The 24,175-nt window shown below is 41.6% G+C and overlaps 2 protein-coding genes across 2 annotated transcripts in view; one reads left to right on the plus strand and one right to left on the minus strand.

The window, feature by feature from the left end:
* Positions 1 to 2,423: 2,423 nt before the first annotated feature.
* On the plus strand, positions 2,424 to 22,983 carry PWP1 (PWP1 homolog, endonuclein). The gene is made up of 15 exons (XM_066358235.1): positions 2,424 to 2,638; positions 4,500 to 4,558; positions 4,688 to 4,869; positions 7,075 to 7,160; positions 7,260 to 7,356; positions 9,271 to 9,381; positions 10,156 to 10,286; positions 11,070 to 11,131; positions 16,482 to 16,578; positions 17,151 to 17,212; positions 18,329 to 18,440; positions 19,993 to 20,083; positions 20,173 to 20,294; positions 21,310 to 21,415; positions 22,026 to 22,983. The coding sequence occupies exons 1-15, from the start codon at positions 2,567 to 2,569 to the stop codon at positions 22,133 to 22,135; spliced, it is 1,500 nt and encodes a 499-aa protein (XP_066214332.1). The 5' UTR covers positions 2,424 to 2,566; the 3' UTR covers positions 22,136 to 22,983.
* Positions 15,732 to 24,175, minus strand: part of PRDM4 (PR/SET domain 4) — a 45,790-nt gene continuing 37,346 nt past the window's right edge. Inside the window, exons 12-13 of the mRNA XM_066358232.1 lie at positions 19,802 to 19,927; positions 15,732 to 15,791 (exon numbers count right to left, since the gene is read on the minus strand). Of these exons, the coding sequence (XP_066214329.1) occupies positions 19,831 to 19,927 (97 nt within the window). The 3' untranslated portion in view covers positions 15,732 to 15,791; positions 19,802 to 19,830. The remainder of the gene's footprint in view (positions 15,792 to 19,801; positions 19,928 to 24,175) is intronic.

The raw sequence follows: 24,175 nt of genomic DNA on the forward strand, positions 1-24,175 counted from the left end.
GGTAAACTTTATATTATTTATATTTTACCATAATAAAAAAATTATGGAAGGATTTTTAAAAACTTAATGGTTTGAAACAACTATCTAAACTCACAGATTCTGGAGGTCAGGACTTTGGACAAGGCATAGCAGGGACCATTTTTGCTCCATTGTGTCTGGGCCTCTGGAAAACTCAAAGACTGGAAGTGAAATCAGTGTCCGGTGCTGCAGTCATATGAAGACACATTTATTTGAATGTCTGGGTTGACTGAAAATCTAGAATTGTCTAGAGCATCCACATGTGACCTCTTGGCATGGTTTGGCTTCCTCACCCCATAGAGACCTCAGCATAGTCAAACTTTTTACATAGTAGCTCAGAGCTCCAAATATGAGTGTGTAATAAAAAAAAAGAAAAACCTGCATCCCATTTATGACCTAACATGGGAAGTGTCACTTCTGTCATACCCTGTTGGTCAAATTAGTCATAAACTTGCCTAGATTCAAGGTCAGGAGGTGGGTAGAGTTAGACTCCATGTTTTGATGGGAAAATATCAAGATCACATTGTAAAAAACATGTGTGAAGGAAGATACTGTCGCAGCCATTTCTGAAAAATGCTATCTGCCATAACCACCTTTCTAAATGAACCAATAGCAAAGAAACTACAGAATCTCTCTCCTCTCTCTAAAATCAATTTTAAAAAAAATAATCTACCTTCCCAAAGAATTAGCAATTCACTCCTGAGATGATCACTCCTCAGGCTGGTAGAATGCCAAGGGCTTTAGACTGAGTGTAAAGAGTTGGTGTTTAGTTATAGTTCTCTCAGTTTCTGTGTGTATAATCACCACTGGGAACTTTAACTTCATCTTGAAAGTGGAGGATATTCTTGCCTGACCTATAGTGGCACAGTGGATGAAGTGTCTACCTGGAACACTAAGGTCTCTGGTTTGAAACCCTGGGCTTGTGGGGTCAAGGCACATATGATAAACAATCAATGAACAACCTAGGTGAAGCAACTATGAGTTGATACTTCTTGTTCCCCCACCCCTCTCTATAATATCACTAAATTTTAAAAATGAAAAAATTTAAAATTGAGGTTATTCTTGTTCATGTTTCATCAAGGCTGTTGTGAGAACCAAGTAAAATATTGTATGCGAGGACAAATTTATTGAAAAAATGTCTACAAATTGCACAGGTGGATAGCCCACTTTGACAATACAATTGGGAAAGACCATGTCCTGCCTGTTTATCGTTGCCACCACTCTTCCCCCATAGCAACCACACCCCTGCCTTTGCTTGTCTGTCTCAGAGGTAGGACAGATGGAGCTCAGAGAGGGCAAATGACCTGGACAGGGTTACACAGACAAGAAAGAGATCAAAACCCAGATCTTTCTGATATGCTAAGGCTTTCTGCTCTTGAGCCATTGACATTTCTAACAGATGACTCTGACTTTAGCTAAGAAGCATGACACAGATTATAGCCAGCACCTGGAGTCACAATACATATGTTTATATCCTAGCTATGCCACTCACTAGCTATGTGACCATGGGAAGGCAATTAATGTGTCACCATGTGTGGGGCAGGTGTGATGGGCTTGCTTGCTCGCTCGTGTACCAGCTGCAAGCACTTGGCTTGCTTAGTGCCTGAGCACGTGGCAGAGGCCTGTGTGCATAGCCTATATAAGGCTATGGGTGCTTGTGCTAGAGAGAAATGGGGGATTATGGATGGCGGATTACCTGTCCGCAATTGTGAGGGGCCATTTTGCTGTTTGTTTGAGAGGCAGTTTCCCCTGCCTGTGCGCTTGTCCGCCATTGTGAGACTTTATTAAATGGAATGGCCCAACACTTTCCAGCTCCGGTTTTCTACCATCTGCCCGAATTCAATGTGGACCTGCCTGGCCTTGGTAACCAGCATTACACCGGGAATAAGACTTCCTGCACAGGTTAACATAAGGCACTTAGAACAGTGCCTCGCACATTACAAAGCACTTTGTGTTTGCTGCTGCCAAACCACTGCTGTACACTTTATAATAGATGCTAAGCTAAATGTTTTAAGTTGAGAAAGTAACATCTAAAAATGTAATGAAATGTAATGACATAAGTACCTCCCTGAAATGACAAGTTTATTTTGGAGAATGCTTGAAAAAAAAAAAACACCCACAAACCTCTACCATTTATCAGCTTGAAGTCTATGGTACCGCAGGCAAAATATATGTCTGTGGAAATCTCCCTCTGACCCCTAAAGTTCAATTTTGTTGATTGCCTCCAAAAAGCCTGCAGACACCAACACAACCGGGACAGTCCTGAAAAGCCCATTCACGTCAACCCAGGACAGCACAGTCCACCCCACGTGGATTCCTCCGCCCGACTGCTTCCACTTCCAACCCTTGCCCCACCCCTTTCCCATTCGGCGTCTTCCAATGACGTCAGAAGCAACCGCCGCCACCGCCGGAAACGGGGTCCGAGCCTGCGCTCCGCCGAAGCAGCGTCCTGGTGCTCGATCCCGAGCGTGCGGGCCGGAGGGCAGCGAGGGTCCCAGTCGCGTTAGGGCCGAGTTTGCGGCGTGAGGAGTCCCTCGAGCCGAGGACCATGAACCGCAGCCGCCAGGTGACGTGCGTGGCCTGGGTCCGCTGCGGCGTGGCCAAAGAGACGCCAGACAAGGTAAGGCCTGGCGGTTCACAGGTGGGGGGAGTGACCTCTTGCAGCGTCTTGGGTTAGCTGGGCAACCTGGGCCCGGGACACGCCTCCCCGATTTGGCTGTTAGACGAGAAGGGATGAAGTCGGTTTGGGCTTGATTATCGTGACTAGGTTAGCGGCTCTGAAGACGTGGGGATTCCGGGACTGTGCCTCCTTACAGTCCTTCCCCCCCCCCCCAGGCAACCCCACCCCCAAATTCGCGCACCCAGGGACCTCTTAGGCTGGAAGCGGACACGTGGTCGCTGAGTCGGAAATCCCCTCCTCCAAATGCCTGCTTGACAGCACCGTAGCTTCAGCCACACCCCAGTGCGTTTTCAGGATAAGGGGCCTCGGGAGCACAGGTGTGAAACTCCCACTTTCCACTCCTGTGCTCGGCGTTCGGAGGAGTAGAAAAACTGGTGTGGAGACTGCGTGTCGTGAGGCTGGGAGTTAGGGGTTGCCTGCAGTAATTTTAAGGAAGCTGTTGGAGTGGCGGCGGGGATGAAAGGTTAATGTGAAACATGAAGGGAAAACCTTGAGGATTTAGAGACTGGGTCTGTAACAGAGATGAAGATTACGTCGTTCATTCAACAGATACTTACTAGGTGCTTTCTGAGTGCCAGGCACTGTACAGGGTCCCGGAATAGGCATGAACAAAACAAAAAGTTCCTGCCTGTATGGATTTGTCATTGGCATATATCTGTATGTTGTTAGTAAAAAGGAACATGTAGCCTTCCAAATACATGAAGACAGTGGTGATTTCCAAACATGTCTTCACAATGTTACCACTTGGGGAGCTTTAGAAAATACTGATGCCTGTGCCTTACTCCCAAATGTTGTGATTTAATTGGTCTGGAGTGTAGCCTAAAATTATTAAAAGACTTGAAGAAAAGTTTGGGAATCATTGCTTGAAGAGTTTGTAGAATGAAGAGATTGGATTTATTTTACAAAGTACCAGAAAGGAAAACTCAGACTATTAAAGAAAAAAATTAGCAAAATAAGTATTGTTTAATTAAATTTAAGAGCCTTTAATTTCTGGTGCTTTCCAACAATATTGTCACCCCTAAGAGGATTTCCATATTACTAGAGGCGTTTGGGTTCATTTGTTCATTCATCGCATGTCCTCAAGCATCCCTGCCTACCATGAACTGAGTACTGACCCCTTAAGCACACAATGATACGTTGGTTGCTGCCTTCGAGGAGCTTACAGTTTAGCAGTGACGGGGGTGTTTTAAAAGATGTTGAAATGCTGATTATGTGAAGGAATGCTGGTTTTGAAGTAGAGCATGACTTCAGTTTTGAACAGGATGTCCAGTGGAGAGTGTTATAGACAATGGGGAAAATGGAAGTATAGGGCTGGAGAAAGGAAAGTTTAATTAGTTCAGAGGTGGTAGTTTTAGTCTTGAGAATGAATGAGCTTTGCAAGGAACTTACAGCATAATGGGTGAATACTTGCTGGTGATAACAGGGAAAAGGGCAGAGGACCAAGGCAAGGGTGGTTTGTTTAGGAATAGCCACAGGGAAAATGAGGAGATGTGGCCAAGAAGGAGTTGAAAGAATTGGGAGAAAATGAGGTGGGCTACCATAGAAGCCAGTTTGTACAGACCAGTTTTTTTTTTTTGAAAGACTAGTTAGAGTGAACATGATTTTAAACACCTTCAGGAGGGTAGGGATCTTAATTGTAAGAAGCTGTAAAAGCCCATTATGATCATTTATGGATGTTTAATTCTTTGTCTCTTCAAGTTATATTTTACACTAGTTTGCAAACTTTTTTATTCAAAGACATAATGGTTTCTATAACAATTGATTTAACTTTAACCATAATGAAACATTTGCTCTCTTGTAGGTAGAGCTCAGTAAAGAAGAAGTAAAACGTCTCATTGCTGAAGCAAAGGAAAAATTACAGTAAGTTTAGGCATGTTGGTGTTTGTAGTCAAGTCCACATGAAATTAAGAAAAATCTTAACAATGACAAGGCAGTCTTATTATCAGAGTGCCATTGGGTGATTATTTTTTTCTTTTGTCATTGGCATAGAGAAGGTGGCAGTGATGAGGAGGAGATGGGCGATCCTTCAGAAGATGGCATGCAGAGCGCACGCACCCAGGCACGACGCAGGGAGCCCCTGGAGGATGGTGCCCCAGAGGATGACAGGACACTGGGTGACGATGAGCTGGCTGAGTACGAGCTAGATAAATACGATGAGGAAGGCGACCCAGGTTAGAATTCACTCACTCATACTGGTGTTTAGTCACAAGCTCAGTGCGTTAGATCATACTCATGGTGTTCAAGAGCTTGAGTCTGAGATTTTGTTGTCCTTAATGTCAGTCATTAAGGCTTATTAAGGCTTGGGCAGACAGCATGTTTCCTAAATTCATTTAGAAAATAAGCTGTAACCCACTAATCTAAGATTTTTAAAAAAAATTAGTACTGTATGTTTTATTGCAAGTAGTGGGTGTAATAATCTGTAATGCTTTTCTTTATCTGTAATGAGAGAAGAATTATTACTTCCATTTTACAGAAGAGAAAATGAGGCTTACAAAGATGAAATAACTTTGCCAGTGTCACACACCTGGTGAATAATCTGGCTCATAAGCCTTAGTTCTTTTTTTTTATTTTTGTATTTTTCTGAAGTTAGAAGTGGGGAGGCAGACAGACTCCTGCATGCACCCGACTGGGATCCACCTGGCATGCCCACCAGGGGGCGATGCTCTGCCTGTCTGGGGCATTGCTCTGTTGTGGCCAGAGCCATTCTAGCGCCTGAGGCAGAGGCCATGGAACCATCCTCAGTGCCTGGGCCAACTTTGCTCCAATGGAGCCTTGGCTGAGGGAAGGGAAGAGAGAGATAGAGAGAAAAGAGAGGGAGAAGGGTGAAGAAGCAGATGGATGCTTCTCCTGTGTGCCCTGACCGGGAATCAAACCTGGGACATCCACATGCCGGGCTGATGCTCTACCGCTGAGCCAACTGGCCAGGGCCATTCTTTTTAAGACAGACGCTCCTCAACCTATGATAGGGTTATGTCCTGATAAACCCATCGTACGTTGAAAATATCTTAATTTGAAAATGCACTTAATACACCTACCAAACATAGCTTTACTTAGCTGGTTTTAGTGAATGTGTATAATTTTTGCTCATCAGAAAGTTGAAAAATCACAAGTTGAACCATCTGAAATTGGGGACCAACTGTATACTTCAGTAGATGCAGAGGATAGCTTTTGCCATTGGACTCTAGGCTGTTACTGTCCTGCTAGGACAGAGTGCCGCGGGAATACAGAAAGGAAGAGACCCCAACCTGAAGAGATGGCATTCAAAAATGCTTGAGTATTCCCTACGCCCTCAGATCCTTGGCTCTGTCTTTCCCATCAGTAGAAAGTTCTGTGTCTCTTGCCCATCAGATCTTTGACTTACTAATCCTACCTCCTTAAATTAGCTTCTCTGCCAGTTAAGAGCATCTTCCTTTTCCTGAGTTTATGTTACTTGGGGTCAGCTCTCTGTCACTCTTGCAGATATGCCATGAAAGAATTACATTCTGAGTTAATTTTAGTGAAAAGGGCATATAATAACTCCTCTTTCAGATTCAAAGACAGATTTAGCACATCAGAGGTTCAGAGAAATATTGCAATAAAGAAATCTATGTGTCTGACCAGGCGGTGGCACAGTGGATAGAGCGTCAGACTGGGATGCGGAGGACCCAGGTTCAAGACCCCGAGGTCACCAGCTTGAGCGCGGGCTCATCTGGTTTGAGCAAGGCTCACCAGCTTAAGCCCAAGGTCGCTGGCTCGAGCAAGGGGTCACTCGGTCTGCTGTAGCCCCCCGGTCAAGGCACATATGAGAAAGCAATCAATGAACAGCTAAGGAACCCCAATGAAGAATTGATGCTTCTCATCTCTCTTCCCGCCTTGTCTGTCTGTACCTATCTGTCCCTCTCTCTGATTCTGTCTTTGCCACCAAAAAAAAAAAAAAGGAAAAAGAAACCTGTGTGACTTTGTGAAACCCATCATTTTTCAATTTTATTTGATGATGGAACTTTTACTTATTTAGTTTTGGTGCCAGTGTTTTAGGGTAATTTCATTTCTTGGGCCTCAAGCCCGCCTCTCTGTAGCACTGTTGAATAATAATTATAAGGGGCAAGCCAGAGAATCTGAGCAGAGTTCAGATACCTGCTATGGGAGTTTCACATTTTGATTTAATTATTTTATTGGAAGATTATATATTCCAAGACTATCAGATATGCAGTCCAAGGTCAGATGTAAATGGTTTTTTAAATTCCTGTTTATTATTATCCCGTTTCCTTTCCCCACTATGGATGATCCAGAGTTATTTATGAAGTAGACAGTGGGATCTAAGTCTGAAGATAGGATGCCTTAGATAAAATGTTTTGTAAAAATGACTTTTAATCATTTCAATTTACGAATTCTTATAGATACCGAAACTCTTGGAGAATCTCTGTTGGGTCTCACAGTCTACGGGAGTAATGATCAAGATCCTTATGTTACTCTGAAGGATACGGTAAACCATTTACATGGTTTTTCTAATTATGCTCCTTAAGTATTTGAAAACCTTACTGAATATCTGCTTCTAGTTAGTGACTTTTTTCTCTCCACCTAGGAGCAATATGAACGTGAGGATTTCTTGATTAAGCCCAGTGACAATCTCATAGTTTGTGGCAGAGCAGAGCAGGACCAGTGTAACTTGGAGGTACATGGTAAGTGAACACAGTCCTTACTAAAAGAGTCTAGTCTATTTTAGTGATATTAAAATACTAACCCTGTTACTATTATGAATTGTAAGGCATCAGATCCTGCCTCTTCTCATTGAAGTTTGTGACGTTGTTAGAAATTCTACACAGTCTACAGATTTCCTTGTTACTGTGCCTGGGCATGTGTAGTGTAGTCTGTGTCACTTTGGAACGCAATTTTATATATGGAAATAGGTCTTTTGGAAGGTTCTAACAAGGGTTTTTAATCTTTGATTTAAACATTTTTGCCAGTTTTTCACTGTCCCCTCATCAGAGAAAACTTGGATGTAAAACAGTACAGACACAAGGAAAAATACAATCCCATCACTCACAGGGTTACTTGTTGCCTTGGCTTTTGCCTCCAGCCTCCTTTCTGGCTGCTGTTTCTTTTTATTTTTAATTTTTATTTTTTTTACAGAGACAGAGAGAGAGTCAGAGATAGGAATAGATAGGGACAGACAGACAGACAGGAACAGAGAGAGATGAGAAGCATCAATCATCAGTTTTTCGTTGTGACACCTTAGTTGTTCATTGATTGCTTTCTCATATGTGCCTTGACTGCGGGCCTTCAACAGACCGAGTAACCCCTTGCTCGAGCCAGCAACCTTGGGTCCAAGCTGGTGAGCTTTGCTCAAATCAAATGAGCCTGTGCTCAAGCTGGTGACCTCGGGGTCTCGAACTTGGGTCCTCAGCATCCCAGTCCGATGCTCTGTCCACTGTGCCACCACCTGGTCAGGCTCTGGCTGCTGTTACTTTATGTGACAGAGTATACTCTAGGCAGGTTTTCATTCTGCATCTTGTTCACAGAGTCATTTCAAATAATTCTCTTTTTTGCAATAGTTTTATTTTCTTCATAAAAATTCCACACAGAAGCCTACATTTCCCTTTGGGAACCGAAACAGCTTGGTCACATTTCCCAGTTCAGGGAGTGCTTGTTCTTCTCAACTTAGTAACCAGATAGACATTTAAAAGATAATCATTATAGTCATTCTCTGATTGATGACGGGCTATGTTCTGAGAAATGTAATACTAAGTGATGTTGTGCAAACATCATGGAGTGCACTTCACAGACCGAGACGGTGTAGCCTACTTCACACCACCTCTGGCATAGGCGGTTGCTTCTAGGCTGCAAGCCTGGACAACATGTTACTAAACAAAACAACACAAAATTAAACACAAGAGGAAATGATGCAATTAAGAGACACAATAAACACGAGATAAGAGGCTGCAGCCAGATTACTGTTTGACATTCAATGAGTAGAAAAAATACACTCTAATGATAAACAGTGTAGTATAGTAAATATATATACCAGTAGCACAGTCATTTGTTACCATTATCAAGTATTGTGTGCTGTACATAATGTATGTGCAGTACTGACCGGCAGTGCAGTGGGGCTCTCACACCAGGATCACCACAAACACGTGAGCAGTGTGTTGCACTGCGACGTTATGACAGCAGCAACTCACTAGGTGATGGGTATTTTTCAGCTCCACTACAGTGTCTGGGACTGCCGCTAACTGTGTGGTCTGGCGGTGGCCGAAGTGTTGCTCTGCAGTGCATGCCTCCTCCTCACAGAGCCTCATGGGTTTGTCTGTAATGGGTGAACCTGCTAGCGAACGTGCAGATGGAGCATTCCAACAGATACCAGTTCTGTGCTTATCCTTGTTCCCGTTTGGGGCATACCGGGTGCTGGTGGTATGTTAGATATGCAAATATTTTGGCTGGCAGGAACAACTGGGGAATCTCCTTTAATGTCATCAAACATAGCTCCTTTTAAGCATGTGGCACCTGCACGTTTAATAGGGAGTGTCTGTTCTTTTGAGTGGGATATGATTTCTTACTCTGATGCAGTCAAGTCTTTTTTCCCCCAAACTTTGCAGTTTATAATCAAGAAGAAGATTCTTTTTATGTACACCATGATATACTGCTGTCTGCGTACCCTCTGAGTGTGGAATGGCTGAATTTTGATCCTAGCCCCGACAATTCTACTGGTAATTAGAACACTTAAGCTTGCATGGTGTCCTGTCCCATAAGTTATGAATACTGTATAAATAATAGTTCAGAATTATTGCTGTTTTATGAAGTTAATATTATGTTTGAAGTTGGAGTTATAGAATACTTAAAACAGTCATGTGATTGTTTTGGGTCACTATGTCTTTACATGTTAGATGGCCTGAAAGCATCTGGGGTGGTATTCTCATAAAAACCCAGTACAAAATGGCATGATGTGTCTGTTGTCATCAGCTAGGGTTTAGGGGCATGACCCTTTTCAGAAAACAACAAATAAAACCAAAATGAAGAAAGAATGAGATTCTCTTGTTAGTCTCAGCCAAAGCTGCACACTGCTGGTTGCCCCGTCCTGTTTCTTCTCAGTAAGGGTAAGATCCGGTAATACTCATAACCCTTACCTACAGAGCTTGCTCACATTCCATATCTGATGAGAGCCTTGCCTTGTCCTCACAACAGCCCTCGAAGGCAGAACGAGTTTTGTTCTCATTACCTAAGTTAGGACCCAGGGGCCAAAAGACTCGGCCCTTGTTACCCAAACTGTGGTCGGAGACCCAGAGCAAGGCATTGGCATCATCTGGGAGATGTGTAGAATGTAGACAGGGGCCCCACCCAACACCTCCTGCATTTTAACAGCATTCAGGTGTGTGTATGCAAATGAAAGTTAAACTGCTCTAAGCTGATGCTCAGTTACTCTACAGTGTTGTGTATTTCAATAGAGGTAATTTTTAATATCATAAACATATTTTTTCCTCTAGGAAATTATATTGCTGTGGGAAACATGACCCCCGTCATTGAAGTGTGGGACCTTGATATAGTGGACTCTTTAGAGCCAGTCTTCACACTTGGAAGTAAACTATCAAAAAAGAAGAAAAGGAAAGGGAAGAAGGTAAGCAAGTTAATAGTTATTTAAATCTAATGGCAGGTAAGTTTATTGGGGAGGAAGGACAGGATCCTTCACTTGCAGTTAGTCACTTTCGGTGGAACAGGCCAGATAGTCATAAAGTTCCAGTAGTTTCAAGTTTCGAAAAGCCCTTCAAAGGAAAAATTGATCCCTGCATGAAACCTGGTGAAAAATTTCTGTTTAAACTGTTAAGTTTTGGGGGAGGGGGAAGTTGATACTGCAGAACAAGGGTCCCCAAAGTTTTTACACAGGAGGCCAGTTCACTGTCCCTCAGACCGTTGGAGGGCCGGACTATAAAAAAAACTATGAACAAATCCCTATGCACACTGCACATATCTTATTTTAAAGTAAAAAAACAAAACGGGAACAAATACAGTGTTTAAAATAAAGAACAAGTAAATATAAATCAACAAACCGACCAGTATTTCAATGGGAACTATGCACCTCTCACTGATCACCAACGAAGGAGGTGCCCCTTCCGGAAGTTTGTGGGGGGCAGATAAATGGGCTGGGGGGGACGCATGTGGCCGGGCTGGGCCGTAGTTTGGGGACCCCTGCTGTAGAATAATAGCACATAGATTAAAAACTAAAGAATATTTATCATGGCTCTTTGAAATAATAGGAAGACAAGGTATTTCCTTTTCTTAGTGTTCAGGTTTTGCTTAAGATCAGAATAATCTTAGGATTTGAAGAATCTTTCAAATTAACATCAATTTTATTGGGGGGGGCTTGAATACAAAAAGTAATTAAATTCAACAATAATTACAGAGTTCCTCTGCAGAAGGGCATACTGATGCTATCCTGGACCTTTCTTGGAATAAGCTGATCAGGTAAAAAGAATAAGCACTTGAAGATTCGTTGCAGACTGTGATGACCGTGACATAATGCCTCTGTGGTGTGCTGCGGGTCTTTGTGTGCGTGTCTGCCTTTTCTCTCCTGCAGTACATGGTGCTTGGCGGAGGGGCTGTACTGTCTGAGTCCTCTCATCCCTACACCTGTCGGATCTTCGCTTAATAGGTGTCACTGCATGTGTGGTGGACAGGCTGTCTTCTATAGCACCACCAGGGAAAGCGTGTGCTGCAGTAGAACTGTTTCTTCTTTAAAATTTTTTCATCGATGTGAGGGAAGGAGGGAGGGAGGGAGGAGGGAAAGGAGAGAGAGAGAGAGAGAGAGAGAAGCATCAGCCTGTTGTTCCACTTAGTTATGCACTCATTGGTTGCTTCTCATATATGCCCTGACCAGAGATCGAACCTGCGACCACAGTGCACCAGACTGCGACCTCTATGCACTGAGCCACCCTGCCAGAGCCAGAACTGTGTTTCTTTGCAGAACACATTCTTTGCACTTTACTTTTCACAAAATCCCATCCATATATTTTTTAAATAATTTAATCATGGTAGAGAGACATAATCTAAAATTTGCCATTCTAGAACATTTTCATCTACCAAAACTGGCACTGTTACCTATTCAGCAATAACTCCTCATTCTCTGCTCCCACAAGACCCTGGTCACCACCACTCTGTTTTCTATGAATTGACTCCTCCAGGTGCCTCCTGTAAGAGGAATCATACAGTATCCTTTTGTGTCTGGCTTAGTTCACAGCACAAGGTGCATCAGTGTTGTAGCATTTGGCAGGATGTCCTTCCACTTGAAGGCTGAATGATACTCCACTATGTGTACATACTGTATTTTGTTTATCCATCTGTCAGTGGACACTTGAATTGCATTCAGGTCTTGGCTGTTGTGAATAATGCAGCTGTTATTCACACAGATGTGAATAGCGTGGGCATACCATATGTGTTCAAGCCCCTGCTTCCAGTTATTTTGAGTAAATGTACCCAAAAATGAAATTGATGGACCATAATGTTTTTAACTTTTGGAGGAAACCATAAATGTTTTCTCTAGAAGCACTATTTTACATTCTCCCGAGGCTCCAATTTCTTCACACTCTTGTCAACACTTGTTACTTTGTGTTTTTGTTCTGTTTTTATAGTAGCCATCCTGGTGGTTTTGAACTGTTATTTCATTATAGTTTTGTTTTGCATTTCCTAATGATTAATGATGTTGAACATCTTTTCAAGCGGCCATTTGTGTATCTTTAGGAAAATGGCTGTCAGATCCTCTGCCCATTTTATGTTGGGTTATTTGGTTTTTTGTTATTGTGTTGTAGTTTTTTATGTATTCTGGATATTGATCCCTTGTCAGATTTTTGGTTTACAAGTATTTCCCCCATTTGGTGGGTTGCCTTTAACTCCGTGATAGTGTCTTTTGTACAAAAGTTTTTCTTTTTAATGTAGTCCAATTTATTTTTACTTCTGTTGCCTATGCTTTTAGTGTTTCATCCAAGAAATCATTGCCAAATTCATTATCATAAAGCTCCCCCCCCCAAAAACAGTTTTATGATTTTAGCTCTTAGGTTTAGGTCTGTATCCATTTTGAGTTAATTTTCATATATAGTATAAGGGTTCAGCCTCATTCTTTTGCATGTGTCAACCACATAGTCTTTATACTTATTTTTAAACAACAATTGTCCCAAAAGCCATTTCCTCATAGCATAGTTGGTTTGAGGGGAAGGCAAGGAAGGTAAACATTAGGTTGAATACAACTTATTTGGGAAGTAAGAACAAACTGGGTCCTGGCTGGTTAGCTCAGCTGGTTAGAGCATCATCCAGAAACACCAAGGTTCTGGATTGATCCCTATTTGGCACATACAGAAAACGACCAGTGAATACAGGAAGCACAACTAAGTGGAGCACCAAATGAATGTTTTTCTCTCTCTCCCCCACCCCCCTTCTCCTTCCCTCTCCCTCCCCTCTCCCCACTTCCCTCTTCTTTTTCCTCTTCCTCCCTCTCTTCTTCCCTCTTCCTCCCTCTCCCCTCCCTTCTCTCTCCCCTCCCTCTCTCCCTCTCCCTCCCCCTTCCCTATCCCATCCCCTCTCCCTCCTCCCTCTCTCCCCTCTCTCTCTTCCCTCCACCCCTTCCTCTTTTTTGTCTCTAAAAAGCAATTTAAAAAAAGAACTGGATTACCCAAAACACATTTACTTAACATTTTTATTATATTAGATACTTTGTAATTGCAGCATTCTAAAAAGGATCCCAGAGCAGGGGTCGGGAACCTTTTTGGCTGAGAGAGCCATGAACGCCACATATTTTAAAATGTAATTCCATGAGAGCCATACAACGACCCATGTACATTAACACATTATCCAATAAAAATTTGGTGTTGTCCCGGAGGACAGCTGTGATTGGCTCCAGCCACCCTCAACCATGAACATGAGCGGTAGGAAATGAATGGATTGTAATACATAAGAATGTTTTATATTTTTAACGTTATTATTTTTTTTATTAAAAATTTGTGAGCCAGATGCAGCCATCAAAAGAGCCACATCTGGCTCACGAGCCATAGGTTCCCGACCCCTGATCCCAGAGTGTTAGTTTACCAGAGGATATCCTGTCTTGTTTGTGTTCAGACTTCAGAGTAACAACCATTTCAGGAAATGGACCTGAGAAAGTTGTTTAGTTAGTACTTCCCAAAGTTAGCTGCGATCAAAATCTTCTAGGTAACCCTTTTGGACAAGTTACTGGGCTCTAATTCCCCCAGCAGATACAGAGCAGAGGTCCAAGACCTGTGCTGCTCTGTTTTGGGGTTTTTTTTGGAAGTTTCCACAGGTGAATCTGATGCTGCCAGGCTGAAAACAGGTGTTAAGATTTTGTCTAAATTGGGCCTGACCCTAACTAAAGGGCAGAGGTGGCAGTTTTTTCATTTTAACAACATTACGTCTTCCCAAGCATGAACATGGAATATATTTCTGTTATTTAGATACTCTTTCTTTCAGCTATCTTTTATAGTTTTGAATACATAAGTTTGAATTTCTTTTATTAAAATGTATTCATATATACTGAAAATTACAAAGCATTATTAAAAGAAATTGAAAAAGACACAATGAAATGGAAAAATATACCATGTTCATGGGTCAGCAGAATCAACAGTTAAAATGGCTGTATTACCTAAAGTAATACACAAATTTAATGCAAGCCCCATCAAAATCCCAATGTCATTTTTTAAAGAAATAGAAAAAATATCACCAGATTTTATGGAACCATAAAAGACCCCAAATAGCCAAAGCAATCTTTAGGGGAAAAAAGAAGCTGGAAGTATCACAGTACCTGATTCTGAATTATACTACAAAGCCACAATAATCAAAACTGCATGGCACTGGCAGAAAATCAGATCTACAGACCAATGGGACAGAATCGAGAGCCCAGAAATAAAACCACATAAATATGGACAAATAATCTTGGACAAAGGAGCCAAAAACACAGTAGAAAAAAAAGTCTGTCCAATTAATGGTGCTGGGAAAATTGGAAAGCCTCATGCAAAAGAATGAAAATTGACAAAAGGCACAAAAATTAATTCAAAATGGATCAAAGACCTAAATATAAGATTAGAAACAATGTATTATATAGAAGAAAACTTAGGTACTAAATCTTAAGGGCCTTGGCTGTAGAGAATATTTTATGAATGTGACCCCAAAGACAAAGGAAATAAAGGCAAAAATAAGTAAATGGGGCTACCATATTTCCCCATGTATAAGATGCATCTTTTTCCAAAAAAATTGGGGGTCTAAAAACTGGGTGCGTCTTATCCAGTGGTTATAGATGTTTTTTACTTGCATTTCTTGCTTTTTCACGCTTGATTTTGTGCTCATTGTTGAAGATGGTGATACGTCATGAGACACAGATGAGGACAAGCTAATGGATGAGAGTTTTGACCGCGACGAGGTGTTGTGTGAATTTTATGATAAATAAAACTTGCGTTCAATAATTTTATGTAATACTTTTAATTTCAGGCCCCAAAATTAAGGTGCATTTTATACATGGGAGCATCTTATACATGGGGAAATACGGTATATTAAACTAAAAGCTTCTGCATAGCAACAGAAATCAGCAAGAAAACAAAAAGGGAGCCAACCAAATATTTACAAACAGCTCTGACAAGGGGTTAACATCCAAAATATATAAAGAACTCACAAAACTCAACAACAAAGAAGCAAACAATCCAATTAAAAAATGGGAAGAGAACTTGGAAGCCCTCTGTATGTCCTGAAGACATACAAGCAACGGATATATGACAAGATGCTCATCTTCACTAGCTATTAGAGAAATGCAAATCAAAACTGCAACGAGACACCCGCTCTTTCACCTTCAAGGTGGAGGAAGATGATGATGCGGAGCACGTGCTGGCCTTGACCATGCTCTGCCTCACGGAGTGGGCCAAAGATGAGTGTAATGTGGTAGAAGTTGTGGCCCGGAATCATGACCACCAGGAGATTGCAGTCCCTGTAGCCAAACTCAAATTGTCCTGCCAACCCATGCTCAGTTTGGATGACTTCCAGCTCCAGCCTCCTGTAACTTTCCGCCTCAAGTCAGGTTCTGGTCCTGTGCGGATTACTGGGAGGCACCAGATTGTTACTGTAAGCAGTGATCTTTCTGAGGAAGAAGAGAGTGAAGAAGAGGGAAGTGAGGAGGAGGAAGCTGTGTTGTGTCCCATCCTGCCTGCCAAGAAACAGAGGGGCAGGCCCTAGCCCTCTTGGTCAGCTAGCTGCCTGTCATTCATGCCATGTATCACGTTGCTGTACAAGTATCAAGAATTTTGAATCTTCTTCATTGAAGAGGAGGGGTGGGGTGGTCTTGGGCTGGTGCTAGAAGAAAGGGGGTCCCATCCTCCATAGGGCCCTGGTGTTCTAATTCTGTATTATGCCTGGGGCTTCCCTTTTCTCCAAGAGTGGGAGGGACTGTCCTGATCCTCTCTCCCCACTTGCCTTTGAAGTTGGAGGTCAGCATCTGAAGCTCAAGACTACACATTTTAAACACTGACATTTTTGCATAAAGGATGAAATAAAATGGTGTAGAGTTAGAAAAAAAAAACTACAACGAGATACCACCTTACACCTGTTAGATTGGCTGTTATCAACAAGACAGGCAGTAAGTGTTGGAGAGGCTGTGGAGAAAAAGGAACCCTCATTCACTGCTGGTAATAATGTAAACTAGTACAGCCACTATGGAAGACAATTTATTCCTAAGTATTTTATTCTTTTTGATGCTATTATAAACAGAATGCTTACATTTAATGCTCTTGACCTCTAAAAGATTACCTGAGTTGTTTCCTCCCTTTCTCAGAAACGTGCTGGCTAGTGCGTCAGCTGACAACACTGTAGTCCTATGGGATATGTCTTTGGGGAAACCAGCAGGAAGCCTGGCTGTACACACAGACAAGGTATGATGACTCAGTGAGTACAGGGATTCTAAAACATCTGAGACCAATATTGGCTGCAAATAATCCCAAGTATTTATACATGGCTTTTTGTGAATTACAGAGTGCTCTGCCATGCCGTCTCCCTGGAGCTTCACCAAGCCCTGTGTGCTAGTTATAATGACCATCTCAGAGATGCAGAAATGGGTGCAGAGAGGTGAAGGGCCAGCACTAGTGCTCTGTAACACATTTACAGAGGCCCCTAAAAGGCACACTGGGATTTCCCGGGCATGTCGAGTTGCCCAGATATGTTTGATTACGCCCCTTTTTTCTTCTGAATATATTTTAATGTTTGAGGGACATATATTATGCCAAACATAATTTGGGGAATGCTATATTATGTCTTAAGTGTCAGCCTTTATTTGGAAATATGTTTTGTCCTTTTTGCTCATGCAGTACATTTATGTTCCTTTAAATAGTAATGAATTTCAAAGAGAAAAACCTATAAAAACACTGCCAAATTGATTCTTACCAAATATTAGGCACTTTTACCAAAACCAAACAAACAGATCTATTCATTTGTTTCTTCCTTTTAGGTCCAGACTCTACAGTTTCATCCATTTGAAGCACAGACTCTAATTTCTGGATCATATGATAAGTAAGAAAGCATTTCAGGAATTGCTGCTACTGTTTTTATGCTCTTGAACTGAATCAGAAAGTAGCACATGATGCTCAGAATGTATTTACTGAGGCACCAATGTGTTTACATTTTTAGTCCTACTTATTTGTCCTTTTCAATTCTGGTCCTTTCAGTCTGCAAGGGAATGTGGCTCTGTCATAATATAGTTCTCAAGTAGCAACTTTTTTTTAGAGGGTTTATGAGTTAGCCATTGCTGTGAAATAAGCCATCCTAAAATTCGGTGACTTGAAACAAGATTGAGCTAATCTGTTATGTATTCAGCTGGCAGCTCTGTTCATCTGGTTTGTTTAGGCTGGGCTGTGGAGACCTGGCTCTCTCTTTGTCTCCTCTGCAGACTTGTGGACTAGGTAGGTCATGGCGAGGTCAAAAGCTCAAGCAGAAATGTCAGGGCCTCTTGAGACCTCGGCTTAGAACTAGTACACTTATGTCTTACTCTCTTGGCCAGAACTGATTACATGGAGTGAGAAATGAACTCTGGCTTTACGGAAGAACACCCGCATCACTGACACGGATATGGGGCAGGGAAAGATTTGGGCCCACTAGTCCACTTCAGGGTTTCCAGTCAGACAAGTGCTACTTTTCACATTTGGGTCTGGAAATGGGAAATATAGGAGAAACAGAAACCCAGTCATTATTTTGATTCCTTGTCTTTCCAGAGTGATAAATGTTTATGGTTTTTAGTTGTGATTCATGCAAAATTAGTAGAGTATCCATCGGGTTCCCCCAACACAGTAACGTGCTTATAGAAAGTGTGACTAAGACATGGCGTATCAGGCTCGGAGCACTGCTGGGGAACGGGAATTAGAAATTGTCCTGGTCTTTTGAAAATACAGACAGTTCATCTTGTAACTGGAAGATTTGACCCAGAGAAGGTCAAGGTCACTATGGCATCCAGAGAGCCACCAGTCCCTTCAAGTGCCAGTGTCCATCAGTTAGTGAAAATTATCTCATCTTTTCTCCTTTTTTGGAACCTCAAAGCAGGCTTTAAATAATTGGATTCTGACTCAGTGTTTTATTACTGTTGTTAAACACACACAACATACAGGAGAACTGGAACTGTGCCTTTGTGTGCAGGTCAGTCGCCCTGTATGACTGCCGAAGCCCAGAGGAAAGCCACCGGATGTGGCGGTTCAGTGGGCAGATTGAGAGGGTGACCTGGAATCACTTTTCACCTTGTCATTTTTTGGTAAGACTATGCATATTACCGTTTTGCTTATGCAGGTTACTAATACTTATTTCCTTTAAATCCACTGTAGAGAGACTCTCTGAAAAGCTTTTTCTGTATTAATAGTGTGAACAAGTTGGATTTTAGGGTTAAAAAAAGGTATTTTTGGCCCTGGCTGGTTGGCTCAGTGGTAGAGCGTGCAGGGGACCCGGGTTCGATTCCCGGCCAGGGCACATAGGAGAAGCGCCCATTTGCTTCTCCACCCCCCCTCCTTCCTCTCTGTCTCTCTCTTCCCCTCCCGCAGCCAAGGCTCCATTGGAGCAAAGATGGCCCGGGCGCTAGGGATGGCTCCTTGGCCTCTGCCCCAGGCGCTAGAGTGGCTCTGGTCACGGCAGAGCAACGCCCCGGAGGGGCAGAGCCTCGCCCCTGGTGGGTGTGCCGGGTGGATCCCGGTCGGGCGCATGCAGGAGTCTGTCTGACTGTCTCTCCCCGTTTCCAGCTTCAGAAAAATACAAAAAAAAATTTTTTTTAAACAAGAACAAGGATCAGCCACAGAAAATAGTAAAAATATAAATATTTTGCTAATTTCCAACCATTCCAAAGTGTGCCACATTTTATTTTGATCTTTTTATTGTTTTTTGAAATACTTAACATGGTTAATATTTTTATGTTTTTTAATTTCAAGTCCTATTACTTAAATGGAACTCCAGTAATGAGAATGGTAGCCTATTTAATTAATATAGCATGGTCTCCCACACAGGAAGAAAGCACAAGATCTTTTTATATATACCCTCATGTCTATAGATGACAGTTTTGTATGTATTATCTAAAGATTCAGTCCATGGCGAGATGAAATCCAGCTTTCATCCAGAAGGGAAGAGTAATTAAAGAAACTGATACATCCATAGATTCCCTTATTTTCCTAAAGTAAATATGTAGTGCTCTGTAAACGGAAAGAGTTCTTTATAAAGCAGCTTTCTTAAAATACATGGGCAGTTTTAATAAGGTTCCTGAAATAACGATTCTGAGAGCACTTAACCTCAGCTCTGCACACAGAGGTGCACACAGTTCCCAGCTGAGCCACCTTGGGCCAGGTCAGGAGTGACATCCCAGTTCAGAAGGCCTTTTCTTTGGAAGCCCTGTTTCCTTGGCTTCCCTGACCTTCTCCCTCTTTGAATCTTCTGCAAGCTGCTCCTCCGCCTGTACCTTAAGTGGCCATACTCTCCAGATATCTGTCCTCAATACCCTGCTCTTTAATTCTGCATTCCCAGGGCGTGTCCCCTCCATTCCCGTGGAAGTGACTGCCACCCTGGGCTTTCACCTCTCTACCCCTTGTCCACACTCCCACCACTTCCCACTCCTACCCAGCTGCCTAGACTTACCAGCTGAGTTAGTCCGTGTAAGAGCAAACTCAGTTTATCCACAAGTAGAGTCTTTTCTGTTCACGTTCATTTTTATTAAGCTCCTCAGGTACGTCAGGTAAATGGCTGGTTTTCACTGTAATTAGACTGTTCATCATGGTTAAATGTTATTATCACATAGCACAATCTTGCCTGTTTTTTCCTCTTTCCAGGCCAGTACAGATGATGGCTTTGTATATAATTTGGATGCACGCTCAGATAAGCCAATTTTTACACTCAATGCACACAATGATGAAATCTCTGGTGAGCAAGAATAGTGTTTCTTTCATTTATATTATGATGAAGCAAATCTGTGTTTCAAAGTTAGAATCTCTAAACTTATCTTCCTTTAGGTCTTGATCTCAGTAGTCAAATCAAGGGTTGTCTTGTTACTGCATCTGCAGACAAGTATGTGAAGATCTGGGACATCCTAGGAGACAGGCCAAGCCTAGTTCACTCCAGGGACATGAAAATGGTAAGACTCCCTGGGCATGTTTCTGGCCTGTGTTGTGAGTCTTTCTCCAAGAGTCATTACATTTAATGTGGATATGTTGGGGAAGTTAATTTTGAGCTTGGCCAAATTTGGTGAGAATTTTATGACTTAAATAGTATTTGAGGGGAAATCAATGACTAAATTGCTTGGTGAAAATGAGGTGTGGGGAGAAGGTTTTCTAGCACACAGGTGGAATGGCCACATTTTTTTACCCTAAAATCAGTATCGTCCCAGGAAATCTTGAAGTTTTAGAGCACCATAGCTGTTGGGGTAAGTTTATCATCTCTCTTCACAACTAGTTCTGACTAAACTGCAATTGATAACTGCATAGTGGCAAAAAAATTTAGAAATAATGAATTCATTCAGCAAATATTTATTGCACATCTACTCTATGCCAGGCACTGAGTTATATAAATTAAATTGCAGCCAGAGAAGACTATACAACTGTTTAAAATTGAATATATGTGTAAATATTTGTGGAAAGCTGGGTTAACCATCCATGTTTAAATTACCATATTTAAATCTGGACAACCCCATATCCAAACATGAACAGTGATTACCTCACTAATGGTTTTTCTATTTTTTCTTGTTTATATTTTCTGTGACACATATATTATCTAGTAATCAAAATTAAAAAATGAAAACAGTAGAAATTCTTAAGTAATTTAATAGTGATCTCTGGTATCATCACCAGCATTGCTTAAAAAGAATTTAAAATACTCAGCAGATTAGATTTATTAGGAAATTCATAATAGACAATGATAATGGAAATAAGAGACTTGAGTGGTCATCAAACATCCTTAGAGAATATCTATTGTGCTGAACTTGTCTGGCTTCCAATTGTAATACTCTTTCAAACTTGACCTTTGCAGGAGGCTAGAAAAAGATACTGGTGAGTTTGTGTTGAGTAACCAGACCATAGGTTCTTGTAGACAGGAGTAGGGATCTAGATTAGGGTTCTCTATAAAGATTGAAATCACTGACTTTCTATCCCCAGGGAGTTCTCTTCTGCTCTTCCTGTTGCCCTGACTTGCCGTTTATCTATGCCTTTGGAGGTCAGAAAGAAGGGCTTCGGGTCTGGGATATAAGCACAGTCTCTTCAGGTAAGAATTTAATTTCCTGCTTTCTGAATGTGTTCTGTATAACAGCTCACAGAACATGTAGCTTGAATACAGACTCATGTTCATCCTGTAGTGTAATTTGGAAATGTTCATAAGTAATTTTGTCATTGTACTTTAAATGTAGGTCATTAAAAAATATCTATTATCTTTATGACAAAATTTGAATTTTAAAATGGGAAGATCTTAATGGGAAAGCTGGAAGGAAATGTAGCGTGGTCTCAGAGAATGACCCTCCCTTTCCAGTGCGAATAAACTGGCCTTTCTTTCAGCTCCCTCCTACAGATCTGCTCTCCTCACAGGGCCACTCCCTTCCATGGAGCCTGGCTGCTTACTTATTACTTTGAAGTAGTCTGGTTTGTCCAGAGTCTAGGTAGAACAATTTAAAGCACACTGAACCTCATTCAGAATATTAACTTGAACTTCTGAGTTGGTTGCTTACTTGCCCATTTACTAAGTGTTAAGTATATTTTCATAAACCAAATTTCTACCTTAGGATAGAGAAACTTCCTGCTCATTCTACATGTTAGTCTCTTTTTATATTATAGTCTTTTAATTTTCTGATCTGGTAATTTCTTTACTATTTGTGTTTTAGTAAATGAAGCCTTTGGCAGACGAGAGAGGCTTGTTCTTGGTCATACAAGAAGCTCATCTATTAGCGGCCCTTTTGGGAGCAGGAGTTCGGATACACGAATGGAATCTTAACAAAGATCATACTGTTTCCTGTCTGTTTCCCCTAACTCAGCATGTTAAAGGCTGGCCTAAAAATGGTGCATGTGTAGCTACAGAAACAAAAGCAGTTTCCTACTACCTGACGTTCCTCTCTGCAGCTGTGGTGGCAGCAGGTAGGGGCCAGGCTGCTTGCTGTTTGAGCGTGTAGTGTATAAAGTTCCTGTGGCAGGTATCCTTGGAAAGGGTAATAAAAAGATTTCTTTTTAAAGAATTCCTTAAATATGCCATCTGTCACAGGTAAAATCTAAGTTTGTAAAATAGCTAGTAATCTATATAATTGTAAAAGAGAGGAAAATCCTGTAATCTTAACAGGTAGGTTTACCCCAGCCAGGAAGGTTGTAGTTTGGCCAAGATGGCACAGTAGGCCACGAACAAAGGCAGGTGCCCCAGGGAGTGCCCTTTCCCAACTGACTGTTCTCCGGTTAAGGTTCATGATGAGAAGTGCTGCTGTTTGGTAACTAAATTAAAAGTGGCATGCCTTTTCTCCCCTAGAATGGCATTCAGTGTTATCAGAAAAAAGAGACATTGCATAATGACAAATGTGTCAGTCCAACAAGAGGACAGGCTATGACATTCTGTATCTTACGTGCCCAACATAAATATATTAAGCATTGTTAACAGACCTAAGGGGAGAAATAGCAATATAGTAATAGTAGGGGACTTGAATTCTCCATGTTCATTATTAGCTAGATCAGGGGTCAGGAACCTTTTCAGCTGAGAGAGCCATGAACACCACATATATTAAAATGTAATTCTGTGAGAGCCATACAACAACCCGTGTACGTTACACATTATCCAATAAAAATTTGGTGGTGGCCTGACCTGTGGTGGCGCAGTGGATAAAGTGTCGACCTGGAATGCTGAGGTTGCCGGTTCAAAACCCTGGGCTTGCCTGGTCAAGGCACATATGGGAGTTGATGCGTCCTGCTCCTTCCCCTCCTTCTCTCTCTCTCTCTCACTCTCTCTCCTCTCTAAAAATTAATAAAAGAAAAATTAAAAAAAAAAAATTGGTGTCCTGGAGGACAGCTGTGATTGGCTCCAGCCACCCGCAACCATGAACATGAGCGGTAGGAGATGAATGGATTGTAATACATGAGAATGTTTTCTATTTTTAACGTTTTTATTATTTTTTTATTAAAGATTTGTCTGCGAGCCAGATGCAGCCATCAAAAGAGCCACATCTGGCTCGCAAGTCATAGGTTCCCGACCCCTGAACTAGATCCTTCAGACAGAAGATCAGTTAACAGTGACCTTAAACAACTCGTTAGACCAGGTGGACTCTACATATACAGAACATTCCATCCAGAAGAATAGAATACACATTCTTGTCAAGCACACATGGAGAATTCCCCAGGATAGATCATGTTACACCACAAAACATAAGGATGCTCACTCAGTTTTTATTCAACATAGTGTTGGAAGCCCTAGTCAGAGCAGTTGAGCTGGGGAGAGAGCACCCAACGCAGAAATAAGTACAACTATCTGCAGATGACATATATAAAAGTCCCTATATTTAGTTCTAACAGTTTTTTTTGGAGAAGACTGTTAGAACTAAAATTCTATAGTGCAGGGTACAAAATCAGAGAGAAATTATGAAAGCAATCACATTTATAATTGCACCAAATAAATACCTAGGAATAAAGTTAACAGGAGGTAGAACACCTATATACTGAACACTAAAAGACATTGATAAAATGAAGGCTGGAAACATGTAATATGGAATGGAAGAATATTAAAAGGTCCATACTACCCAAAGCAATCCCTATCAAAGTTCCAATGGCATTTTTCACAAAAACAGCAATCCTAAAATGTGTGTGGAACCACAAAAGACCCTGAATAACCAAAGCAACCTTGAGAAAAAACAAAGCTGGAGGCATCACTCTTCCTGATTTCAAGCTATATTTATTACAAAGCTGTTATAATCAAACTGTCGTACTGGCATAAATACAGACATAGATCAATGGAACAGAATATAGTCCAGAAATAAACCCATGTGTTTATGGAAAATTTACA

This window comes from Saccopteryx leptura, chromosome 1, assembly GCF_036850995.1.
Source record: "Saccopteryx leptura isolate mSacLep1 chromosome 1, mSacLep1_pri_phased_curated, whole genome shotgun sequence".
Lineage (NCBI taxonomy): Eukaryota > Metazoa > Chordata > Mammalia > Chiroptera > Emballonuridae > Saccopteryx > Saccopteryx leptura.

Bases quoted from the DNA above. Each gene is read 5' to 3' on its own strand.
- PWP1 (XM_066358235.1), top strand. From the start codon at position 2,567: ATGAACCGCAGCCGCCAGGTGACGTGCGTGGCCTGGGTCCGCTGCGGC. The intron at 4,559-4,687 runs GTAAGTTTAGGC...TCATTGGCATAG, and splicing joins GAAGCAAAGGAAAAATTACA to AGAAGGTGGCAGTGATGAGG. The intron at 11,132-16,481 runs GTAAAAAGAATA...TCCCTTTCTCAG, and splicing joins TCTTGGAATAAGCTGATCAG to AAACGTGCTGGCTAGTGCGT.